Source organism: Liolophura sinensis, chromosome 1 (genome assembly GCF_032854445.1).
Source record: "Liolophura sinensis isolate JHLJ2023 chromosome 1, CUHK_Ljap_v2, whole genome shotgun sequence".
Classification (NCBI taxonomy): Eukaryota; Metazoa; Mollusca; class Polyplacophora; order Chitonida; family Chitonidae; genus Liolophura; species Liolophura sinensis.
In genome coordinates, this window is record NC_088295.1 from 26,609,379 (window position 1) to 26,634,610 (window position 25,232).

The 25,232-nt window shown below is 38.0% G+C and overlaps 1 protein-coding gene across 3 annotated transcripts in view; it reads right to left on the bottom strand.

Annotated features, from left to right (window-relative positions):
- Positions 1-21,960, bottom strand: part of LOC135479534 (meiosis inhibitor protein 1-like) — a 27,837-nt gene extending 5,877 nt beyond the window's left edge. The window contains exons 1-22 of one of the 3 annotated variants that reach the window (XM_064759411.1): positions 21,869-21,960; positions 21,062-21,329; positions 20,735-20,782; positions 20,364-20,437; positions 17,324-17,438; positions 14,509-14,709; positions 13,177-13,389; positions 10,632-10,677; positions 9,620-9,690; positions 8,553-8,652; positions 7,463-7,597; positions 5,457-5,666; positions 4,641-4,785; positions 4,149-4,309; positions 3,814-3,953; positions 3,314-3,419; positions 2,762-2,873; positions 2,577-2,625; positions 2,093-2,217; positions 1,489-1,659; positions 1,071-1,145; positions 219-405 (exon numbers count right to left, since the gene is read on the bottom strand). In XM_064759411.1, the coding sequence (XP_064615481.1) occupies positions 219-405; positions 1,071-1,145; positions 1,489-1,659; positions 2,093-2,217; positions 2,577-2,625; positions 2,762-2,873; positions 3,314-3,419; positions 3,814-3,953; positions 4,149-4,309; positions 4,641-4,785; positions 5,457-5,666; positions 7,463-7,597; positions 8,553-8,652; positions 9,620-9,690; positions 10,632-10,677; positions 13,177-13,389; positions 14,509-14,709; positions 17,324-17,438; positions 20,364-20,437; positions 20,735-20,782; positions 21,062-21,314 (2,737 nt within the window). In that variant the 5' untranslated portion in view covers positions 21,315-21,329; positions 21,869-21,960. Of the gene's footprint in view, positions 1-218; positions 406-1,070; positions 1,146-1,488; positions 1,660-2,092; positions 2,218-2,576; positions 2,626-2,761; positions 2,874-3,313; positions 3,420-3,813; positions 3,954-4,148; positions 4,310-4,640; positions 4,786-5,456; positions 5,667-7,462; positions 7,598-8,552; positions 8,653-9,619; positions 9,691-10,631; positions 10,678-13,176; positions 13,390-14,508; positions 14,710-17,323; positions 17,439-18,946; positions 19,114-20,363; positions 20,438-20,734; positions 20,783-21,061; positions 21,332-21,868 lie in introns of those variants that run through there. The other 2 variants (XM_064759419.1, XM_064759427.1) reach the window with 2 other exon arrangements.
- Positions 21,961-25,232: the final 3,272 nt, after the last annotated feature.

Below are 25,232 nucleotides of genomic sequence, written 5' to 3' on the forward strand. Positions count from 1 at the left end.
CCTGAGCAATATTTCAGTCATTCTGTGGTAAGGAATATGAAAAAAATTGTCATGGATTTAACTTTAAAAGATGTAACTGGAATCGCTGTCAGGTTTATGCTCTGTATAAAGCTCTTAACAACTCTTTTCACTTTCAACACGCTAAAACAAAATTAAATGGCTCCCATTTTAACATGAAATCATATAGACGGCAATACCAAAAATAAAAACAAACCTACAATGGAAGATAATCTTCATGTCTTTGCAGTCTTTGGTTTGAATAGTATCTTTGATGCTGAGTAAAATGTGGAGAAGTGCGATAACACAACTATCATTCACATGTTCCTTGTTCAGAAAGATGGACTGCAGTGACTGGGGAAGACAGTTTGATGCCCAGTGCTGAATGTCCGTGCTCTCCCTGCCCACCTGTATATTTAAAATGCCAACAAAGAGAGTTATTTGGTGATGAAATCATGGTATTATAAAAGGGTTAATATGTAATGCTAAAACCTTGGACAATATGGGAAACCTTTACAGATACCAATGCTCCCCTGAAGGACTACTGCAGTATTTTCAACAGGTTAAAAACAATACACTGAATACTGTTCTTCATCTAATGTTAGCTTCTTTCAAGTGGCACATTTTGTTTGATTCTCATAAATTCATCCACCTCTAACATTGGGTCACTGAAGAGTTTTCTTTTTTTTTGTGTGTGTTTATCAAATTTTATTAATTTCTTAAACAAAAAAGTTAAATGCTGGCATGAAAAGCATTATTTCAAAGCCTTTATGAACCTTTAAGTGCATTTTTACAGGCCAAACTTAATCAGAAATCATATTTAAAAAAAAAAAAAAACATAAAGAAAAAACAAGCAAAACTTTCCCTTTTTCGTGCCACCACTGTCAAGAGTTCAGTATTAACAACGCAGACTCCTTTCCTGTAGATTTGTCAAATTGCCTATACTAAAATGAGCCATCCTGTAACATCACAGCATTCATACTGGAACACTCTGCTGTACATCTCACTGCATAGCTTGCCACAATAATATTGCCGAAGTGGTGTTAAGTGACAAGTCATGCACTCTTTCTTACCCCATAGATGACAGCTGTTATGAGGTGAGCCAACTTCTCCAGGGTCTCCTGACTGCTGCATTTCAACAACAACATCTGAAATTGATGGTTATGTACTCTATACAAAACTGACACAATTCAACAGAAACTAAAAAACAAATTGACATTTGCTCCTTGAAAACTGTTAAATACACAACCGATCATGTAAATCATTTCCCAAAGAGAGTACAAAACTTTGTAAAAATTTGCAGAAAAAGTGCATGACACGAAAGTATTACACCATAGGTGCTTGCTCACAAAACATAGTTGGCTTGGAAAAATACTAAAAATTGTTTCTTGGTGAATTTCAGTCATACATATATGTATTCATACAGATGAAACATGATAGTTCTGGTACAACATAAAACACGAATAGCACTAAGAACTATTAAATACAAACTTTTACAGAGTTCCTAAACAGTGTGTTGTTCATCATTTTGCTGAAAATAAGCAAGGCTTGATTTGATTTGCTGTCAGGGGTAGGTGATATTGTAATGGTTGTCTGTCTATCAGCTGCCTTGTCACTATGCTGTGAGGGGCTTGATGGGAGATTGGTCAGCCACTGTTCAAGCTGTTGAATAAACACAAATATTTATTGGCTATATATCAAAATCTATCCCTTTTCACTTACACCGAAACATACATAGATATACATTTTTGGCAAAAATAATGTTCAAGATCAGAAAAAACTGCAATAGCTGCAAAATTATGACTTGCATGTAAAAATATACAGTACAGAAGAAATAGGTGAATTATGCAACAACTGTCAGTCCTGTATTTATATCCACATTTGATCACCTCTCATATTAGAAAACAGCAATAAAGTGGTCAGCTAAATGCATTCTACTAGTAAAATGAAATGAGCTGGGTTAAAAAATATCATTATATCATAATTCTTTCTAATAACGATAATCCTGCCAATAGCCTCCTTCTGGTTACAGTTATAAGAAGTTCAAATGAAACCAATAATCAGTACAGAAACTAGCATTTAATACAGAACTCACCACTGCTGGCCCCATGACCTCAGACAACTCAGGATTAGAATACACCCAAGCGAACTGTAAGGGATGGTCAGTATACCAGCTGGATAATGGGTTACAGGATAACCACTGCAGGCAACTCTGAAAACCTAACACAGAGAAAAGTAACACACAGATAGACAACAAAAGAATTTTCAGGATTTTGAGCTTTTTAAACAAAGTGAGATATGACCACTTATGATTTGTAATATTTAAACAAAACATTTCCTTTTGAAATTAAAGGCAGCATGACAATCTTTAATCTGGTTCCTGAGAGTTGAAGATTATACCTTGTAATTCAGCTGGATATTAAGATATCACTACTTTAATATGCACTATAGAATCTATTAAGCCTGTGTACTGTCATACAAATCAGCAAAAGTCATAGGTTTACATGCAAACAATTATAAATTTAGCCTGTTTACTTTCTTTCATTGCACTTTTTCAACATCTGATCTAAAATGCATACCTGGTTTGCAGTGCTGACTTAAGTCAAACTCTCTTGCATTGTAACACCACTGAAAAAGAAATATTAGACAATACTGTCACTTTTTTACTTTTTGTACATTTTTAACAGATATTTTTAAATAGCTAAACTGATCTATCAATGAAACAATGTTGCAAATATATCCTTCAGGAAAACATCTGACTTACAGCTGCTAGGAATGTTAAGTACTTTGCAGTCAAGGGAGGCCACTCTGACATTTCCGGGAAATGATACAGGGATGATACAATGCTAGACTGGATATCTTCTGCAGAAAGGCAGCTGAAACACACCAATGATGGACCTTCCTGTTAAGTACCTTCCATTGTGTTTTAAATATCATGTGAAACAAGTTTAGAACTGTACAGATTTTGTAAATCTATAACTGCATATCAGGGTAGAAGTCACACTGGCTGATTCGTCAAGGCAACTTTTGACTTAAGTCAAAATATGAAATTCCATTTAAATGCTTACAGTAGACCTCACGAGTTAAAATATGGAACAAACAAAATTGTTTGTCTTCCTTCACTGATCCAAGTGAATGACATACAAGCCGCCAAAGTTTAGACAAAGCTTTGTCTAATTTGGAAGAAATCTGAAAAACTGTTAATCAAATAACATAATATGAGTGTATTTTTTATGCACAAATAGTTATAATATTTTCAAATATCAATTCAATAGTATCTAAGACAGTGTTTAGGACACCATTTCAAAAAACTCACATATCATCATTCAACAGGCAGAGAAAAGCAATCTTCAGGCATACATAATGGACACTGATAGTGGAACTACCATCTAACAAGTGACTGGAAACATCTGATAATTTGCCTGAAAGAAACAATTTGGCAACATGACAAGGAGAATAAACAGATCAAAGTCCTGCCAAAGAAACTAATGACATATGACACCAATAATGTTATTCATAAAAATGTTTTAGGATTACAGGCCCTCACTAGCCAAGTAGTCTAACAGCTTCTGACAAAAGTCCCTGGAATGATTAGAACACTAAAATCCAGCTCTTGACTGCTCCCAGTTTTATCAAGCACCTGTTTTCCTCTACTAATCAAGTATTACTTGTAATTAAAAATTACAGTGTGTGATTTTAGAATTTTATACTTCTTTCCACAGTAACAGAAATTTATCAACTTGCATACACAACTTTCCTTTAAGTAATTACATGTACTGTTTTCTCATGTTAAGGAATTTGATTTTTGAGACTCACATTGTAGGTGCTTCAGTCCATCCCTCACAGAATTAGAGAGGAGCTTGGTGGCTACAGGTGCTTTTGTCATATCCAGGGATAAACTAGTCAAGAAATCCACCAAGACTTCATCAAAGATACCCTGATGCCTCTCAGAAGACCTGTCAATGAAACTCGCGTAACAAAACATGGAAACAAAAAATCAACAATTTCAGCCAATCTGAAAAATTATTCCCATTCATTTTAACAGCTTAAAATTCATTGCATTTTGGGTGAACAAACAAACCTGGAAACAAATGCTAATACTGATACTGAGATATGTTTTTCTTTGCTGTAGCTGAGAAAATATGTTGTACCTAAAATAAGTCTTCACATCAAAGGTAGAAGAGAAGAATCCAGCTGAGACCAGTTTGTACTTGAGAGGGAGCATTTTCTCTGGACAGACACAATGGAGGTGATGTAAAAGGGAGAAATAAACCAAAATGTCATCTGATCTTGACATTGTCTCCCATTTTACCTACAAAATAACAATCAAACAATCATGACCTGTCGTCCAAAGATACATGTAGGCATGATAATTTAGTAAGTGCTATACCATAAGCTTACAACATCCTTGATGAAAAATTGTCACCAACATATGACATGATGAGTAATTTAAAATACTTCTAAAACAGTTCCTTCATTCTCTTTATCAGTTGGTCATAAAATGTAACCTCAAGGGTATATGAATAAAATATACAGGTGGGAGACAACACCACTATGAAACTACTGTGACCTCAGCTGAAAACTGCTGATCCCCAAAAAACAACTGAACTTCAATGAACCTGTTACGGTGAAAGTGAACTTACCATGACAGAAGGTATACAGAACTCATCACAACACCTGAGGATGTGCAGAACAAAGGAGGAGAGGGCTGTGGAGGGAGGGGTGAGGTGTGGGGGGCAGTAGGTCTCTTCACGGGCAGAGGGCTGGCTAACACACTCCTCTACCACCCTGATACATAGAGATCCAAATGCGTTATACGCAAATTTATTGTCAAACACATTCTCTTCAAAACCATATAAACATACATCTCTACTATTCTACCATGTCCTTATACTTTACACATGCAAATGGAAGAAAATGGAAAAAAGTTCAATTAAAATTTAACTTGCATCTCTAAAAAGCACATTTAAGTTGAATATGCCACTTCATTAATGCATAATATTTCAAACAAATGCACACGTATAAACATAAAGTTGACTGAAATTTGTATTTATGCATAAGACACAAGGAAAAAATTGCATCAGTTTTGTCTTATGCATAGATAGAGCAAAGATGATAACATGTGTTACAGCAGGTACAGTTTTGAATATAAAAAGGCCAAAAAGGCTGAAGAATGACTTTTCTTGAACATCTGGTACTGTGTTAATGTTAGCCCACACCTAACCTGAAAAAGTCCTGATCCACAAACTATTCTAAAAAAAGAGAAAAAGATCATTTTTTCTCATGAATATATGGTACTGTGTAAACAAGATTCCACACTTAGCCTGAAAAAGTCAGGCTCTTCAAAAACTAATTCTAATCATTTAAAAAACAGAAATGATAACACTGAAACGTATAAATATTTCTCTTGCTTCCAACAACTGAATGTTCTTATGAAGGGTCTGCAATCCTGAACTTACTTGACAGCCTGGCTCAGACAGAGGAGCAGAGTGTTGATGGCAGGGACAGAGTCATCCTTCACCCTGTCTGCTGCTGTCAGTCTGGAGGACCCTCGCCTGAGCTCAGTACACCCATGTCCATGTCGGATAATCTCTGCAGTTCTCTTTCCTGCCAATTCCAATGTTTTACCGATTTCACCAAATGGGACAGGGGATCCTAGGTGACTGATCCTATAAAGCGAAAACAGGGATGGGAATTGCTGGTTGGCAAAAAGTTCCTCAAAAAAGACTAAAAATAGCTTACCCTACCTCCAAATTATAGTAACAATCACCTGTTCTCATGATATCAGGTGCTCACTGTTTTTCAAATTCTAAACAAAAAAGTCTGGCATTTCTAATTTTAAACACAAAAGTCTGGAATCAGCTAACTGGTGAAAAATGCCTGCGCCTACAATAAGCATAAGAAAATATCACCACATGTAGCATTTGATACTGTTTGGAATTCTGAAACAAATTGTGATTAAATACAATGTATATACACAACAGCATGCTTGAATACTTTTACACAATAACCTCTTAAATTGTAAAAAGCTAGCTTTACTTAATGTTACAATCAGGATAGGAGAATTAACTTTGGTGAAGTTCTGCAGGCATGAATCTTCATGTCTAATGTAGATTAAAATCTAGGTAAATACTTATTAATAATGCTGGCCACCACCATATGAGTGAAATATTCTTGAGTATGGCGTGAAACACCAATCAAATAAATAAATAAATAAATAAATAAAGTAATGTAAGGTGCTGTGGCTTTCCTTGTCTATGTTTGGTTTCTGTTTCATGTAAAACCTCAGTGCTACCTTTTCAGTACCAGTAATGAAAGAATGAAATGAAAAAAATCAAATTTGAAAAAAATAAACAAAACATATGGGCCTATTCAAAATGAAAAGAGCTGGCATACAATTCCTTCACATTTTATCCAAAGTTCAATATTAATTAGCAGTACATGTAACAACAACATGGTAGAATGTAATTTATTACCAGGCAAGTTCAGATGTTTAACTCCTGCCCCTGTAGGATTTACTTTTCATTCCATCCACCTAGGGGGTTGCCTGGTCTAGTGTGGAATTTGGTATGGCTTCCATTTGCTCATCATTGTGTAACACCGCAGACAGGGATGACACATAAACCATCCCAGTCTAAAGCAGATTATGGAAACAGCAGCAGGGGAAATAGCTGGGCATATGTACAACAGTGTCCTCATTTGTCCAGCTTAACCCGACAATATTATGTTTGCTCAATTTGAGGTATATCGGCCGAACTCATTTTCGCATATTTTTATATATTTATCTTTTTGCATTATCTATTGTTCTAAATTCTTTCTAACTGTGCAGAAAATTCACATTTTTTTCACAAAAATTAATACATTTATTCTCATCTGTATATATGTATGTGGAAAATATTAAACACAGACTTATAGCTTGCATTCTGATTTATGAATATCAGTGTCAGAGGGACCACTTGCAAATTGTGTGTGTTGGTGGGGGCTGCGGGGGGTGAGGAAGAGTATCATATCAATTTAAGAGGTTGCCTTCCCATCCTCATTATTTTCTACAATGTGGCATTCCTAAATATGCATGTATACCTTTTACATGTAGGATGAAAGTCTTAATTCATTAATACATTGAGAGGTATCATGAACCTTGAGGATGGCTTTGATCTCATAGGCAAAGAGATGACCTCCTGTTTCAAAGTTCATCATTAAAAAAATAGCATCTGTTGGGTGTATTACAAGTATTTTGTTAACTTCTGTAAGTCTACTTCTTTACAGTATTCAGTAAATTGAATAAAAAACTTCCAGGAGGTAAGTTTTTCAGTTATTTACCACATTATTACACTCAGATAAAGTTTGTTGAGGCAATGCTTTGAGGGTGGATGTGTTACAGGGTTATGTAGTATGGACATGTAGACAGTATACATATAGTTGCAGGGCATGTACTGGGGTAGCTGATATATGGTAACCTAGGTACCTGAGGAAGGCTTTGAAAACCTGAAGAGAGAGCTGTGCCACCTGGCCTGCCGATTTCTCCAACTCTGTTGCTAGGGTGACCAGGCAGGATTTGACATCCGCCTGGCTGCTGAAGAGAGGGATTGATGTGGGCTGTCTAGGGTAGAGAGAAAAAGGAGTAATATGGGAGCCTGGAGTTACCTCTTGGAGGCATCCCACAGCCTAGCGAAATACTTGGGCCCCTGCCCAAATCACATACCTGCATTGCTTAAATGTCACTGACAAACATGTTTCATAAAGCTTTACGTACAGTCCAATCTAAGACAGTTTTCAGACAATAATGGAAGAGAATTTTGACAATAATACAAATATTTATTTCAAGATGACTATTGGTGTATGATCTTGTCAAAACTTAAAACACTTAATTCTGCAGAGCAGACTGAGTCTCCTCAATATTAATATACATAAAACTATAACTTTGCAAACCTTAAAGAAAAATGATTTATCAAAAAATATACATTTCTTTTAATCTCTACTCTTTCAAGACACATATGTCCCTCAATAAGTTTTATGATTTGAAAACATAAACTGATAAGAAATCATGATAGTCACCGAATAGGGGTTACAAGGGTGTGAATGAATGTATAAAATTAAGCGAGAAAGATTACAAAAATTCAGCGATCCTAAATGAAATATGTTACCAAAAGTCACTTTCTTTCAAGCCAGGGCTATAGGTTTGTCACTTAACAACTGCAGAGAAGATACACAAATATCAGTAATTACAGACAAGGTCTGTCAAACATATTCTGTGCCAAGGGGAGGAAACCCTCTCTCAACAGTCGGCATTGGGTTACAAAAACAGAGATAGGCTGAGATTACCAAGTGTTTCTGTAGGCAAAATTACTTCGAATGCTGGAACAGTGTAGGTGCGCGAAACACATAAGCCTTGCTACTAGTAGAAATGAAACCATTCACATGCGCATCTCCAGCACACCAGTATTTAGGTACAAAAATTCCCTCTATAACAGTGGGTTATCAGATTTATTCTTGTGAACATGGCTTCTTCTGCTGACTGAGCTAGTACTATGATGTGATGTGATGTGAGATAGTACCGTTCCAGAATGATTGTCAGGAGTTGCAGCCCTTCTCTCAGAGGTGCTGGGTTCTTTTGCGTGCTCATGCAATTAATGGCCCTTAACACAGAACCTATTCCTGAAACACACCAGTACCTGAGGAATAATACACTTATCAAGGTCACAAATACATACAGTTCAAGGTCATGTGGTAATGGAACATAGCTGCATGCACAGCCACAGTTTCATGCATTTCCTCTTCAAATATGTATGTGGTTGGTTTCTGGTGACTTTAATAATAGATGATTTGCTGTATTGATAATGTTTTCCTATGTATGAAGGACCAACACATTCCCTTAATTCAAGCTCAAAAACATTTCACTTGTCTGTCAAGCACATGTATACCAAAGTCCATTACAGAACCATACAACATATCTGAATAACACACATATGTACATGTACTGGTATTACAGCTCAGGCTGGCTTCCTCTCCGGCTGTATGTGGGAAGGTCTGTCAGCAGCCAGCAGAAGGTCAAGGGTTTCCCCCAGACTGTTCCTGGTTTGCTCCCACCATAATGCTGGCCGCCCTCATATAAGTGAAATATTCTTGAGTACGGCATAAAACACCAATTAAATAAATCAATAAATATACTGGTATTATAGCTATACTGTCACACGTACTTGTACTTATTAGCTGGTTGCGAGTTATATTAATTTCATATGTACCACCATAGTAACAATTTAAATGTGCAGTTTTTAAATCTGAAAGGGAAAAGATTAAGTTCAAAGTTGAGAGAAAGTCAGAATTTCCTACCATTGCATGTAATAAAAGAGGAGATTATGTTCCACGTTATGTTGGCACATTTACTGTGGAATGTAAAACTCCTTAACAAAAAACGAGCTGTCCTCCAGACAAAAAAGCGTGTAACATGAGATGACAGAACATCCATTTTTGTAAGCATGTGCTGTATACTACTCCTACATTACATCATGTACACTGACTGGGAAGACCAGTTTGTTTTTGACATCCCAGAAGTTTGAATTTATCACAAGGCAAATGTTTTCTACACTTATCTTAAGTCTGCTTCCTCTATCTATTAGCTCACCGTACACTGAGTGGCATCTGGTGAAGAAATCCTCTATGTCTGCTAACATGGCCAAGCATTTGAACACACTCCTAGAACAAGAGACAATATAGCTGAACCTTATATCAACTAATTAACAACAGGCTGCTAATTAAGATAGGGGCTGAGTAATACCTGCTTAACTCCCTACTTCTGATAATCGTTGTTCATTTCACATATCTGCTTTAGTATTCAACAGTTTTTTTTTAAATAGGTGTGCACTGCTATTGAGATCACAAATTCCACTGCATTACTTCCACAATTAGTCCCAACAGTACATGTTAATGTAACGACAAAACATAGAGCCTTTTGTTTTTTTATTTTTTTTTTCACACTATGTACCATCACAGTTATCCTCAAGACAAAGATAAAAGTTGAATCTTCTGTCGTCAGGAACAAATGCCAGAAGTGATAGTGCGGCATCAACCTTCCACACATAAAAAGGCACTCAACCATTAATGTCATAAACACAACAAAAGAATCAGTAACTCAAATCACCAGTTCAGCAGAAGCATGATATTTTTTTCACAGTGCTAGGTATACTGACTCACAAGATTTCAATACTTACATGTTTGCATATGAAAAAAAGTAAACAAGAACACAGTACCAATTGCTCCATTAATCAATTAAAACCTAAAAAGGAATATGAAAGAAATAACTCATAAGCAAAAAAAATCTACACTTACTGGTACTGTATTTGATCTATAAATTCGCCCAAAATGTGGATGTTTAGAGACAAATAAAGTTCTTAAAATAATACTTTTTATGCCGAAACTTGCATTTTTTCAGTACGATATCATTCTACAGGTACATTCTAAATAAACCCTAAAACATCTATACATAATCACCCAAATCAGGCATAATGAGTCCTGGGTAACTAAATCATGGAAGAAACTTTAGGTCAAATACAGTATGTCAGTTCAGTGAAAATTTGAAGGAAACAATTATTTATTTCTGTTTCCTTTATTTAAGGAATTCATATGGATGGACTTACTCAACTTGCTTTTCGTCATTTCTGTTTAATTGTTCAAAAAGTATTTCTACAATGAGATATATACAAACATATGATATAAACATCACATAAAAATGCTCATATGCTTCAATCCTTCGGATTGGAGCAGTCACCTGTTTAAAATACATCAAGTAAAAATTAATACAACTGAAATTTTAGACATTACTTGCACGGATACATATTGTTCTCAAAATCATTTGTATTTTGATGTATACACATGTACAAGATAGACATGAAAACCTCTAACTTACAGGTGACACCAGTACATAATGTTTCATAGATGGTTGGCAATGGCAGCCATCTTTCAGGTAAATTTGTGTATATTGCCCATTGTATGCTCTTACCACAGCCAAGGGTCTCTGCCCAGCTTATGACATTTCTACCAATAGACACCCAGTGGGCAATACTCAATCTTACATCAGACATGGCTGTCAATGCAAACCACCTATACAGTATTAAAACTAAACCCACACGATCATGTGCTTTTTTCCACTGCTGCTGACCAATATGACAAATAAAGATTTCAATCTTCAACTAAAGGACTAGTAATGTTTTTGACAAATGCACGGCTTATATTTTATCTGATTGATTTTAATGCCATGCTCAATGAGTTTCCATCAATACAATGGGTATCAGTTTTATGAGTGAAGGAATATGCCAGTATTAAACCATTGACAAGTTATGGACAATTTGTTTTTAACATATGACCATCATACTTGCACATCATCTTCATTTAAGACAAGGGGTGATCAACATACATTCCATCTTACACTGTTTGAGCTGTACTTTACCTCTCCTGATGGGTGTAATCGTTACCTTCAAAGGTCACTAATTGCTAACAGTTGCTTGTATCTGCGAGGAGGTATAGCTAACACTTGTAAATGAGGGTAAGTAGAAACTTTACCCTAGCTTCTGCAGCAAAAATAGGTTGGTTTCTAATGCTAAGGGTAAGTGATCTAGACACAGGAACACATTACCCTCTGAAAATGGCCTGATGTACATGTAGTAAGCCTAAGCAGAGAAGGCAGAGTTCATCAACAGGCATAGCTCCACTATACAAGTTATATTTTACACACTTGTATTATACATAGACATGCACATGCCATCCTCATCAGTGAAAACTTCACAAACCTACTTTCAGTTAGACTATCTAAATATTCCAGTACAAGAGTGAAGTTCTGCTAATTATTAAGGATATAACTACTCAGCAACGAATATACCAAGGAAATGAATTTCCAGGAGTGCTGGCAATTTAAGACTACACCATGTACAAACTTTCCTTATCCTTATGTAGCTTATGATAATGTGAAAATGGATCTCATCACTAATCTAGCCTAAAATAATGTTAAAATGGATCGCACGACTAAAACATATTGATCTGTGCGAGTAAAGTCTGAACAGCCTGTACCTAGTACGGTTTCCACAACAGAGATACGGATCTAGTTTTTGAATATGGGTAATAGAATGATTCCACTGAAGTCTTTGAAAAGCTGGATAAAATCAAAAAAATGTTTGTTACTTTCATTTAAGAAAAAAAGAAAAACTTAAAGATTACTTATCTCAGAAAATAAAGGGAGTTTGAGTTACATGAAAATTTTAATTTTGAGATCATTTACAATTTCACCCAACTAACAAATACAACAGTTATGTGTTACTTTCAAGTGTGGCTTACACTCTGGCCTACAACTCCAGCCATCTGGTCTGAGTTAACAGTCATGATATCTGACACTGGCCAGTCTTATCTGACATCAGGCCAGTGATTTAGACCAATTTGGCCCCATGAGGAAGGGAAGAGGTGGGGATTATAACTCAGGATGGGGGACAGCACTTGGAACCTTGATGTAAATCCATGTACATGTAGGTACATGTAAAGTTCCCCCAAATAGACATTATAATTTACTATCTACTAAAAACTGCCTTTGATTAGAGAGGTTAAATTATAACGGTGAGTAACGTCTTTTCCTAACAAGGCTCAGACATGTATGAGTAGCAGGTATGTGTAAACCAGATATATCTGGTTTACACAAACTAACAAGGTTCTCGGATTATGACCATTATGAATGATGAAGTTTCACACTAGCAGATCTGGAAACCAAAAAGGCTTGTGAACTGTACTTCATCCACAGTTTAGCCTTATTCACCTCACACATTTTATCTGATTCTGATTGATTCATTCACTGTACAGTGGCACATGCATACACCGTAAAAGATTTATTGTGGACTTAAAGCTTGATTAATTTCTTGTTCTGTAGGAAAGGTTAAGAATTGGCATGAAAACCCGTCAAGTTTTAAGATTTGCAGAAGAACTGGCAAGTTGCCCCACATACTGGCGCAGCAGCCCTGGTTATTTTGACCAGGGAGTACTAGTTCAAACTGCCTACCCTCCTGCTACCACCAAAAAGCTCTGCCTTGCCCTGCCCCCTCCCTCCCCCATGTGATGCCAGAGCAGCGGGGCATTAGCTGCTGTGTGTATCAGTAGAGGGGTGAGGATGGTTTATTTCTGTATCAGCTGACATATGATACCTGCCTGCAATATCAGCCTCCAGAACAAGCTTGCCATGCTGCTTGTGACTGCCTTTAACCAGGATTAAACTGCAGCTCTGGACTGCTGACATCTGCAGCACATCATTACTGCTCATCAGTAGCTTCTTCAAGCAGGTCAGTAAGGTGCTGCCCTCTAGTGACAGTTCCAGCAAGGCTGTCCTGAAGGTTTCATTCAGTAAGTTGCGCTGTAATAAACCTGCAAAAAAAAGGTAAAAAAAAAACAAAACTGTTATCAAGGCATTCTCAACATGTTGCTGTCTGAAAACAGGACTGATACTCTACAAATTCTACATGACAGATGCTGATCCACGCCATGCATACAGCTAGACATAATTTATTTTTCTTCTGCCTTTTTTTCATTATTAAACACATACATCTTGTTTACATGTGTTGTGTACATACATGTACCAGTTGCAGAAGAATAGCTTTTCTTCAAGAAAACAAGCCTTGTAAGAGTTATAAGCAGAAACACAGGTTATTATTTTAATTGAGCAGCATAATTCACTCACCACTGTTCAATCACACATGAAACTCCACAGAATCAAGCACAATGAGTTTTCTGTGATGACTACTGTACTAGACTGCTTCCAGACACTTAAACTGGATGACTAAAAAATTGCCCAATTTAATCCTGAGCAAATCATTTATTTCAGAGATTAAAATTTAATAAAAAAAATGGAACACAGTATAGCTTACAGTTGCACCACCTGGATTTGGAGTACAGCTTGCATGATTTAATGTTTTGCATCATGGCTCCGATACATTCGTGAAAATTCCAGTCCTCTTCAAAATTCTCATAACTCTGGTGCCTAAAGGGTAGTTATCCCCATCCATAACTATATTGATGACACCTAGCCAGTCAATTTAATTCAGGTAAATGCACAATACATCCAACTGTCTTGTGTTTCAAATATCTTTTGGCCCATGGAAATGTGTAAACTTCTATAAGCACATTACATATACTTATATCTTTAATCAGTAAATAATTCTTTTTTTTTAAGTGTCCCCAAAGATAAACAGCTGCCCACCTTGGTAAACAGACAAATGGTTAGAGTCAACATATTTACTGAGAGGTTCCTATTGGGCAATTTTCAATCCAGCATCTTATCATCTATCAATTCCAATCATGTACCAGGTACATGAAGGCTTAGAGCGAGGCAGAATGAGGTGTCCTATAATTTCTGGCTATGAGACAATCTGGGACAAAGTAGGTCACCACATGCTAAAATTATTTTTGGGCAAACTGAGGCACTGATTATTTGGCACAAGTACTTGGATTGCATAGGTGAGGTTCCAGCTGTCAATATGCATTCACCTAACAGATTAATCTGCAGCTCCTGGGTCTCAGTCCTGGCCAGGTGAATGATGACGCAGTGGTGGACCTGGTGACATAACTTGATGGGTAGCTGAGGCTGAAGATCTTCCCTGAACACAAATATCATGATGTATACAAGAGCTGAGACAACAGCTTCTTCTGGATACAACAACCCGTTGCCCAATTCCCGCAGTAAGCCATCTGAAATGTGGAAGGAGAACATAAACACAAATATCATGATGTACACCAGGGCTGAGACAACTTCTTCTGGACACAACAACCCATTGCCCAATTCCCCCAGTAAGCCATCTGAAATGTGGAAGGAGAACATAAATACAAATATCATGATGTACACCAGGGCTGAGACAACTTCTTCTGGACACAACAACCAACCCATTGCCCAATTCCCCCAGTAAGCCATCTGAAATGTGGAAGGAGAACATAAACACAAATATCATGATGTACACCAGGGCTGAGACAACTTCTTCTGGACACAACAACCCGTTGCCCAATTCCCCCAGTAAGCCATCTGAAATGTGGAAGGAGAACATAAATACAAATATCATGATGTACACCACGGCTGAGACAAAAGCTTCTTCTGGACACAACAACCTGTTGCCCAATTCCCCCAGTAAGCCATCTGATATGTGGAAGGAGAACATAAACACAAACATCATGATGTACACCAGGGCTGACACAACAGCTTCTTCTGGACACAACAACCCATTGCCCAATTCCCCCAGTAAGCCATCTGAAATGTGGAAGGAGAACATAAACACAAACATCATGATGTACACCAGGGCTGACACAACAGCTTCTTCTGGACACAACAACCCATTGCCCAATTCCCCCAGTAAGCCATCTGATATGTGGAAGGAGAACATAAACACAAACATCATGATGTACACCAGGGCTGACACAACAGCATTTTCAAGATACACCAACCCATTGCCCAATTCCACCAGTAAGCCATCTGAAATGTGGAAGGAGAACATAAACACAAACATCATGATGTACACCACGGCTGACACAACAGCATTTTCAAGATACACCAACCCATTGCCCAATTCCCCCAGTAAGCCATCTGAAATGTGGAAGGAGAACATAAACACAAATATCATGATGTACACCAGGGCTGAGACAAAAGCTTCTTCTGGATACAACAACCCGTTGCCCAATTCCCCCAGTAAGCCATCTGATATGTGGAAGGAGAACATAAACACAAATATCATGATGTACACCAGGGCTGAGACAACAGCTTCTTCTGGACACAACAACCCATTGCCCAATTCCCGCAGTAAGCCATCTGATATGTAGAAGGAGAACATAAACACAAATATCATGATGTACACCAGGGCTGACACAACAGCATCTTCAAGATACACCAACCAATAGCTCAATTCCACCAGTAAGCCATCTGAAATTTGGAAGGAGAACATAAACACAAATATCATGATGTACACCAGGGCTGAGACAACAACTTCTTCTGGACACAACAACCCGTTGCCCAATTCCCGCAGTAAGCCATCTGAAATGTGGAAGGAGAACATAAACACAAATATCATGATGTACACCAGGGCTGAGACAAAAGCTTCTTCTGGATACAACAACCCGTTGCCCAATTCCCCCAGTAAGCCATCTGAAATGTGGAAGGAGAACATAAACACAAACATCATGATGTACACCAGGGCTGAGACAACTTCTTCTGGACACAACAACCCGTTGCCCAATTCCCCCAGTAAGCCATCTGAAATGTGGAAGGAGAACATAAACACAAATATCATGATGTACACCACGGCTGAGACAAAAGCTTCTTCTGGACACAACAACCTGTTGCCCAATTCCCCCAGTAAGCCATCTGATATGTGGAAGGAGAACATAAACACAAATATCATGATGTACACCAGGGCTGACACAACAGCATCTTCAAGATACACCAACCAATAGCTCAATTCCACCAGTAAGCCATCTGAAATTTGGAAGGAGAACATAAACACAAATATCATGATGTACACCACGGCTGAGACAACAGCTTCTTCTGGACACAACAACCTGTTGCCCAATTCCCCCAGTAAGCCATCTGAAATGTGAAGGAAGAACATCGATAATGCAAAGGTGCAACTCTTAATGTTGTAGACCAAATATCTGATTTGGTCTTTACCACAATTTAATTGAATTACAGAAATAAATTTAACTGAAATTTATCTGCAACATCAGCCATTCTTTTTCATTTCCAGTTATAGGTATAGCAGGAATTTCTGATGCCAAATATTAAATACACTACAATGTTTGAACAGCTGCATGAATGTTAACAAGTCATTCTGAAATATGATCAACCTTACCGCCTGTGCTGAGATGATGATTCTAACATTTTACATTGTGGGTTTCTCATTTTACAATATGCTCACCACAGCTTTTATTAATTTGTGGTCTAAAAATAAAAAAGAAATTGATCTGTACAGTTTTAAAGGTTTCAATGCTCCTATCATCAAAAGTACAGGGAAAATCATACCCAGAAGTCCACCAAAACAGTACAAGCCTAGTGATACTTAGATCTGACCCACTAAGTGCATTAGTCACAAATGTTTTACATATATGTGGCACACACATCTCTGTTACAGTATAACCACACCTCCCTATGTATGTTTGCATAAACTCAATTACTTCTTTTATGATGTTTTTAGTTGGGAGGGTTGTGGAATTGTTTAGATATAACATTTTAGTACATGTTACAGACACTATAACAGTAAAGTTCTATCCAGATTATGTTATGATAATGCAGGCTGTGGTGTGATTCATGTTAACAAAGACTTACTGTACTGATGAACCAGCACTTCAGCCAGCCCTGGGATGTCATTCAGCAGCCTTCCCAAGAGGACTAGGACAGACAAACACTGCTCTAGCTTGTTCTTCTGGCAACACTGAAAATACTTGTTACAAAGACCACTGTTCATGTTAATTTTGGCAAGTAATGCATTGCAAAACATGGTTTTGCACGACTAAGAAAGAAACACTGTACTGTTATTAAAACAGAATGGTTCTTTTGTTTCGGAGTTGATTCTTTTGGTTTTACTACTTCCATACTAAAAAAAAAAAAAAACACATTTCACCTTATACTGGGCCTGTAATTTTGACTGGTGCAGGAAACCAGAATGCAGTAAACCATTAACCTTTGGCAAGAAACTGACAAACTTAACTACATGTGACACAGATTTTCATCCCCGGGGAAAAAACTGTATGCTGTGTTTCTGGAAGGCAATTCAGTGATCTCCAACACACTTCATGCACTAAAAGCACTTCAACCGACCTACAACCACAGTCACCTCCTTACTGCCACCTAGATGTAAGATGCAAGCTTCATAAAATTGTGCAAATTGTTTCCCAATATGCCATAGCTCTCTCAGAATGTTTCAAAATATTGATCACAGTGATGGTTGAAAAGAGTGAAAAATTAGGGTAGATGGTTTCACAGGGTTTCAACCAGCTAAGACCATTGTTCATTATGCACATAAATGTCCAATGTATGCCTTGGCAGAGCCTCAGCTAGGCTGAACTGGCTTTGTTACACCTTTAAATGGCTTTGTCCTGTTGTAGCCCCCCTGCTCTATTCTCTATGCATGATAAGAGTGAATGAGATTTTTATCGGGTTTACATGTGTAGTGAATTGTTAATACTTGAATCATTATCACAATTTAAGATCAGAATTGTTCAGCATATGCCATATCATAACCATAAGCCATGAAGGAGGGGGGGAGGAGGGGGGGTGTCTGTCATAGCAACAGCTTTTTATAGATCCAAGAACAAGAGAGACAGCCTCTGCTAATGATGTACTCAGACAGTGTTTTCGCCGAAAAAAATATTTTCGCTGCTACCATATAGCCTTAGATAAATCTTATCCTGCAATGTTATATCTAAAGACGCAGTCAGCTAGCTTTTGCGTCTTTTGCACAGGGATCTCTCCAGAACATAGTTTGGCCAGATGCATGTTTTCTGTTATTCCAGCTGAAGTAGATGGGCCTTTTGGCAAGCATTCTGTGAAAACTACAGGCCTGGTAAATGCCAGGTACACACAGTGAACAGCAATGGCCAAGGAGCAAACACTGAGCTCTGCTAGTGAAGGTCACTTTTCAGATAATCAAATTCAAAGTTTGCACCCCTAATCACAAAGAAAAGTTAATTTGTTTAACCATTCTGGGTCTAGTGCTATAACTGAATACTGCAGTAAGATATTTCACAGCAGAGTTTTGTGAATTACACATGGCAATTGGCTTTCCATCAAATTGAGCCAGGGTTTCAGGGTCTTTTGGCTACACTCCATATCTAGTAGACAATGAAAAAATGATTGGTGAGGGAAACTATTTCACACTCATCACATAGTAGGCAGGCCAAATATATTGGCATGTCTTTTATCTTTACTTCTTTGTAATATTTCTCATACCTTCAAAGAGTTAAAGGAGAACTCCAGATGGATTGTAGTCAATGTCGAAAACTTGCTTGTATGGGCAGTGCAGACAAGAAAATTGCACATTTTTCGTATATTTTCGTTTGCATCCAGAACTTTTATGTAATTGAAGCACTGGGGGGCCAAGTTGAATGAAAAATCATCTGTGTGAAAAACAATGAGGCCATAAGGAACACTAAATTGATGTCTTCCTTACAGCTGTGTTCCCACATGGTGGATTCTGATATTACGACAGTATGAGCTGTATCAATACCAGGCTTACCTATCTTACACAGCAGTCAATTGAAGATGAGTCTACATCCTTTAGAACCTTTGATTCTTTTTGCTAGACTATGTTCAAAGTATCTGAACTTTAAAGTTTGGCCTGTACAGATCCACCTTCAGAAGCATATATACAAGTGATGCTTTTAAATCCAACACTTGTGCTTCTCTGATCAGAAATTAATCAAATTTGATAACAGAAAGTGACCCTATAAGGTGAGAATCCAGACAACCAAACTGTGTGACTTGAAAAAAGCTAAATTTTAGATGAAATACAATTACACAGGACAGCTATGTGAATGCTACTCCACACAGATGAATACTTCAGGCCAAGATAACCTGCTAAAGCATCGTAATTAAGAGAGTCGTGACAAAAGAACACTTATGAGTCCTAATAGCGTGAATCTTTTGTACCCTTGTACTTAGAAGGACAGTCAATCATCAGAAAAGGGCTCAAAGATGCTGTGTTTTTCACTTTGTCTCTGTAGGTGGACTTAACTCTAGACTTGGTTCTGCACTCTCAGAGAGATAGGTCACAATCTTGTATACAGACGCTCTACCACTATAAGCAGTACATACTAACTGTGGCAGAGAGAATATTAATAGCTTATAATTTTTTTCTTCCCCTAGAGTGGCTCTCATTCTGCTATGATGGCAACATCACCAAGTTTTTTTTCTGCTGTATCATCTGTGTGTGTAGCTCAGTGTCACTTTAACATCAGGACTGCCAGTAAAACAGGTACACTTAATTAACATCCTCCCAGGTACTTTTATTTTTTTTTCAGATCATCTACTTTTCTGGAGGTTAAGTGTAATTAGATGGGATTTCATCATGAAGCAATACAAACAAATTAGAAAGTGAAAGTGACATTTTCAAGATATCATCTAAATTTCAAGAAAGGAGAAGAGGCCAGTAAGCATTATACAAATTGCTACCTGAACACCTGGTGTGCAGCTTCTAAAGTGATGGCGGGTAAAATCTATGATCTCTTCCAACACTCAAAATGTATACATACTGACAGGTCTATCAAACAACATAACCAATCCCTTTACTCTCAAGCAGTGACACTTTAGTGAGTGTCAAAGCCTGAGGTATAGTGCATCAGGAACTTCTTCATCCAAGAAATCCTACCTCTTTGCTAATCCTATCCATTATACACTGCAACAAGTTTTCGGACTTCAGCTGGAAAACCAGTTTAAGGCAAGCTGCAATTCAAATGGAGATGACAGTGCATTAACCATTTAGAAGCTATACTGTATTCTATCTGACAACCATCATAATTTAATGTTCCATCAACACACTCGCTAATTATTGTTCTGTATTTCATAAAATTTAATATGCAAACATAAACCATATGTCTTTCCACATGGAAAAAAAGTTAGGGCAAAACGAGAACAGAAAAAAATGCCATACATGATATGTGTAAATGTAAACCATATTAAACATAATTGTAAATATACATGTATAACTGAGTTCAGCATTATATTATGTCATGTCTTTACCTTCCATGGCCATTGACACAAAGGTTTGGTCCTCTGCATGTGTCAAATCTGAGAATATAAAACCAATTTTATGTTAGATATACAGTTGATGTACATAAGTTATGTTAATGTTAATATTTATGTTAAGGTGAATGAAGTTAATATGACACTATGTTTGGTATACAAACAAGGCTTAGTTGTTGATCCAAACATATGTAGTGGCTGAATATATTGTTTTTAACATAGGTCTCTCATAAATAATTAATTTCTCTTGCATCAGTGCTTGAAGATGCTGATAGTCACAAAAATATTAAGAGCGGTTGCTCCCATATATTTTAAGAACTTTACCAAGCAGTATAAAGATGATATGAGACTGTACTGGAAGATCTCCCTGTACTAAACACAAGATGTCTGGAGACTGTTGACAGAGAAGTCCCAGGAACTCTGATAAAACAATCTTCTTTTTCAGGAGCAGTAACTGAGGTTGTTGAAGGAGTTGAAGGAGACAGGCAATGCAAACTGGTTCTCTGTGGTTTGGTGAAATCAGCGACCACCTTTGGTCGTGGCACCCATGATCTTTACACTCTAGCAGTTCTTCCATTTTTTCAATGGTAACCTATATATAAAAAAATCAGTGCAGCGCTCAATATAACATTCATATGACAACTGCTAGATGAAGGTTAGCTGTTGACAGCAGACCTCAGCGGTTAATTTGATTGAAGTAGATGAAGCTTTGATTAGTACTGGCACCCGTTCCCTTGAAAGTTATAGGCCAAACCATGTCTGTCTCATACACAAATCCTCAAGTGTCTGGTAAGTTTTAAATTTACGTTGATAGCAATTTTTATCTTCACTCAGATTTTTAAAATACGAACCAAAATTTTATTTAAGATTGACCACAGTTTGCAATTCCTCACTGTCGACTGTCGTTAAGCTTGTCAAAATTTTTGTAAAACCTAACCGGGCTAACGTCAAGCAATCTCAGACTAGATTTATCACCAAAGTAAGTCAACAGCAAAGAGATATTTCCGAGAGGCAACCACACAGTTGTTTAGCATCACTTATGTTTGTTTTAATGTCTCGTACTTAGCCTAAGACTTTACATATTATCTGGATTTCTCAAGGAGGATAGTTTATTCATAAACATAAACTTACTGCTAGAGCATCCTCTGTTTGCGTGTCTTTTATTTCCCTCCATCACTGAAGAGCTTCTACTCACATCGACATATCGTGGTCCATTAAGACTAAAGAGATTCGCAAAATAAAGATTGCAGAGTATGGCTGTAGCGTATGATTCCACACAGGTAGGCCTTGGCATAAATACAGACTTTCATTGGTGTGTAAGCTCGATCTGGCCTTGCTGTCACTCGGTTTTGAGACACTCACTTGACGGTGTCACTTTATTGGCATGCGAAACAACTTCGTGACTGAGATAGCGGCAATATGGCTGGTCTGGAAATGTTACCTGTACCGGTACTTTTCAACCCTCATGTATTTATTTATTTATTTATTTATTTGATTGTTTGCTTAACGCCATAGAGAAGAGTTTTCCACATGTACGATGGTGGTCAGTATGTCTGATGAGTGACCGACCTTTGGCAAATTACAGATGAACTTTCCTATTAATGTACATGAAGGATCTGCACATCATATTGGTGAAAACAAGCGGCCCGGCAAACCTGACACTGTACCAAAAGCCACACAAGCAGTGAGGGCGGGAGAATGCAAATGTAGGCCCCTACAAATGTCAAGTCCAAGGCAGAGCTCGAACCCCCACCTCGTGTGTCCTAGCGAATTAGGTTTTCAGATCTTGGCGTTGACTTTTTCTTTCTTTTGGTTAGATCTGCTTCTAGTCACTTTCCGTGTTACGGGTATTTCTGTCATATCTCCGATGACAGTTCCTCTTGTAAGGGGATAACCCCCAGTTTTACTGACCATACACGATATTGCCTCAGTGGAGCAACAGTTGAAAGTCACGAACAAGCAAGATTGGCGGTACACTGACACCGCAAGAACTACCTGTTGTACTGTGCTTTCCTCCATTATGCCATCACCAATCGTTATAGCCTTATAGGCGTGTTATGGTTAGTTGGGCTTACTCAAAAGAGAAAACTCGCGGGAAATACGTGTGCATATATACATACTGTGTCCACCATCACCAGGCTACTGTCAGTTTTAAAGTCTTAAATTGCTTTGAATCTAAGAAGACTTGTACCCATACACGACTCCGTTTCAAAAGCATACTTATAAGTCAGCCATCAGGGGATTGTGGTCCCGTGAATTGATAACTGTAACTGTGGGCTATTTTTAGATTTTCATAAATTTGGAAAAGAAAAGACTTTTTTCTTAACTGGAGAGGTCAGAACTTAATTGAACGATGGTATCATGACTATCTTGAGAGTAGGCCCGCAGGTGTGCTTTGGTAACATACAGGCCTATATTTTAATATGTCTCTGCATTATGCTAGTGAGTTTACCGGATTAATTTCAGTGAAACCTATTCATCCGAACAAAGCTGTTGTCACTGTTTTCATTTGGGTTTATCCGCTTTACCTTTTAACGAAGTATAATTTAAAAAAAAAAAAAATGAATTCTTCGTCATATATACATTCCTCTAACGAACTGTTAAATGCATAATGGCTTAACGAGGAGCGACGTTCTCATGTGCAGACATAAGAGATTTAATGATAAGGTAGACGGAGCTAAGTTAAAACAGATCGAGGCACTTAAAAAATATCCCGTGGCGGCATGTTGTGGTGCAGTGTTAATACGTGTTGCACAAAGGCATGAAACGAAGTAATTCTCCTTACACACGTGTATCTAAGACGATGTCCGCTGGAAAGATGCACTAGCTACCACAAAGGTATGTTTAACGGATAAACACGTGGGTACCTATGTTCTGTTGAGTGACAGACAGACGGAGTAGGGCTTAGGCTAGGGTAACACTGGCTTACGAGCCTACTAATGGAGATTTCTCCTTGCCATATATAGAAGAGCCGGCGAGGTTGTGCGTCTATCAGTAATTATACTGGGGAGTGGATGTGTACATCAGTTTGAAGCTTCCCCGACATGTGGGCTGGGGCCCTCCACAGCTGGGCTATCCTATAACCTTTATACACATGTGGCCTGTACCGTTAACTGATAAACACTCTGACACTTGATCTTCCAGGTTAACTGAACAGAACTATAATTCATGCCCCCGTGCACATGCAGTGCAAAATACTCTGACATGGAACTAGTCGGGAAAAAAAATGGAAAGAGAAAAGTTTCAAACACTGCTGTGAGCTTTCCAGCTGTATAGAGAGATGCAGTTAAAACGGTTGTCATGGCAACGTTGTTTGCTGTTTGATGTCAGAAAACCCTTTTGACAACACCCCCAATCATAAGGTATGACTAGAGCGACCGTGAGTGCGAACACACCCACCGCTCTACCCCAAACAAAACACTAACTTTAGAAAACAAACTATCGTAGAAACCAGTGCTTGTGCATGTGGTCGTCACGCATGGTACACATAAACGATGGGTAATGTTAACAACTTCCCGTTTTGAGATTTGTATCCTTGAAACCTTTCATATAAGGTATGCTTTTGGTTCTATTCTATAACGCAGATTCGAACTTGAGAAGACTATAAACTGTTCTGTACTTATAGAAAAGAATGATATAAAATGTTATGTAATACATATTCACTAATGACACGATAGACAATGACGCTGCTCGGATAGCTCTAACCCTGGTTTAGTACCATTTCCATACATTCCGGCAATTCCTCGGTGGAGGTCAGAAGGCTTTCGATCTGCAGCTTACCGAGAAGATACCGGCACGGGAGATAAAAATAGAGACCAATGAGATGGGCTCGTTTAATAAGCCGTCGCTCCGCTGTATCATATGTACGTATATAACTGGTAGTTTAAGGCAGTGCTTCACAGTTCAGCTTTCGTCCGTAAGTACTGCGTGTCAGTGTGTTTGCATGATCTAACCTAAAGGATTTGGAATACGAAGTTATCTAGCAGCTATCTATCCGTCACCGATGAACTGGTTTTTATCTACCACCGTGGACATGAGAGATTGCCCGGATTTTTGGTGCTGTTCTTGCCCACTGCGGTTTTGCTTCCCTGCTTAGCGTCACCCTTTGTTGGCCTATCAGTGATCAAAATTGATCAATTAGACCTGCAGCGCTGCCAGCGGATTATCCTTACACGATCGCACAAGTTTGCATTTTTTTGGACTGTCGTGAACAGCGCCCAACGGTCATTCTCAAGTCTGCTCAATGCTGGAATTATACACGAGCCCTTGGTAGTACCCTCCTGTCCTATACGCCAGGTTTTACCTTTTTACCTTATCCTTTCTTGCTGACCCGATTTGGGCGGTGGCCTGTGTGCATGAGCCGGTCCTTCTCAGTGGTTACCTCTTCCCGTACCCATTCCCCCAGTGATTGCGTGTGTGCGGTTTACCCTCTTGTTCTATGCCCTTACAGGTACACCCGTGTCAGTCATGTTATCTTTTTTTGCTTCAGGAGGGA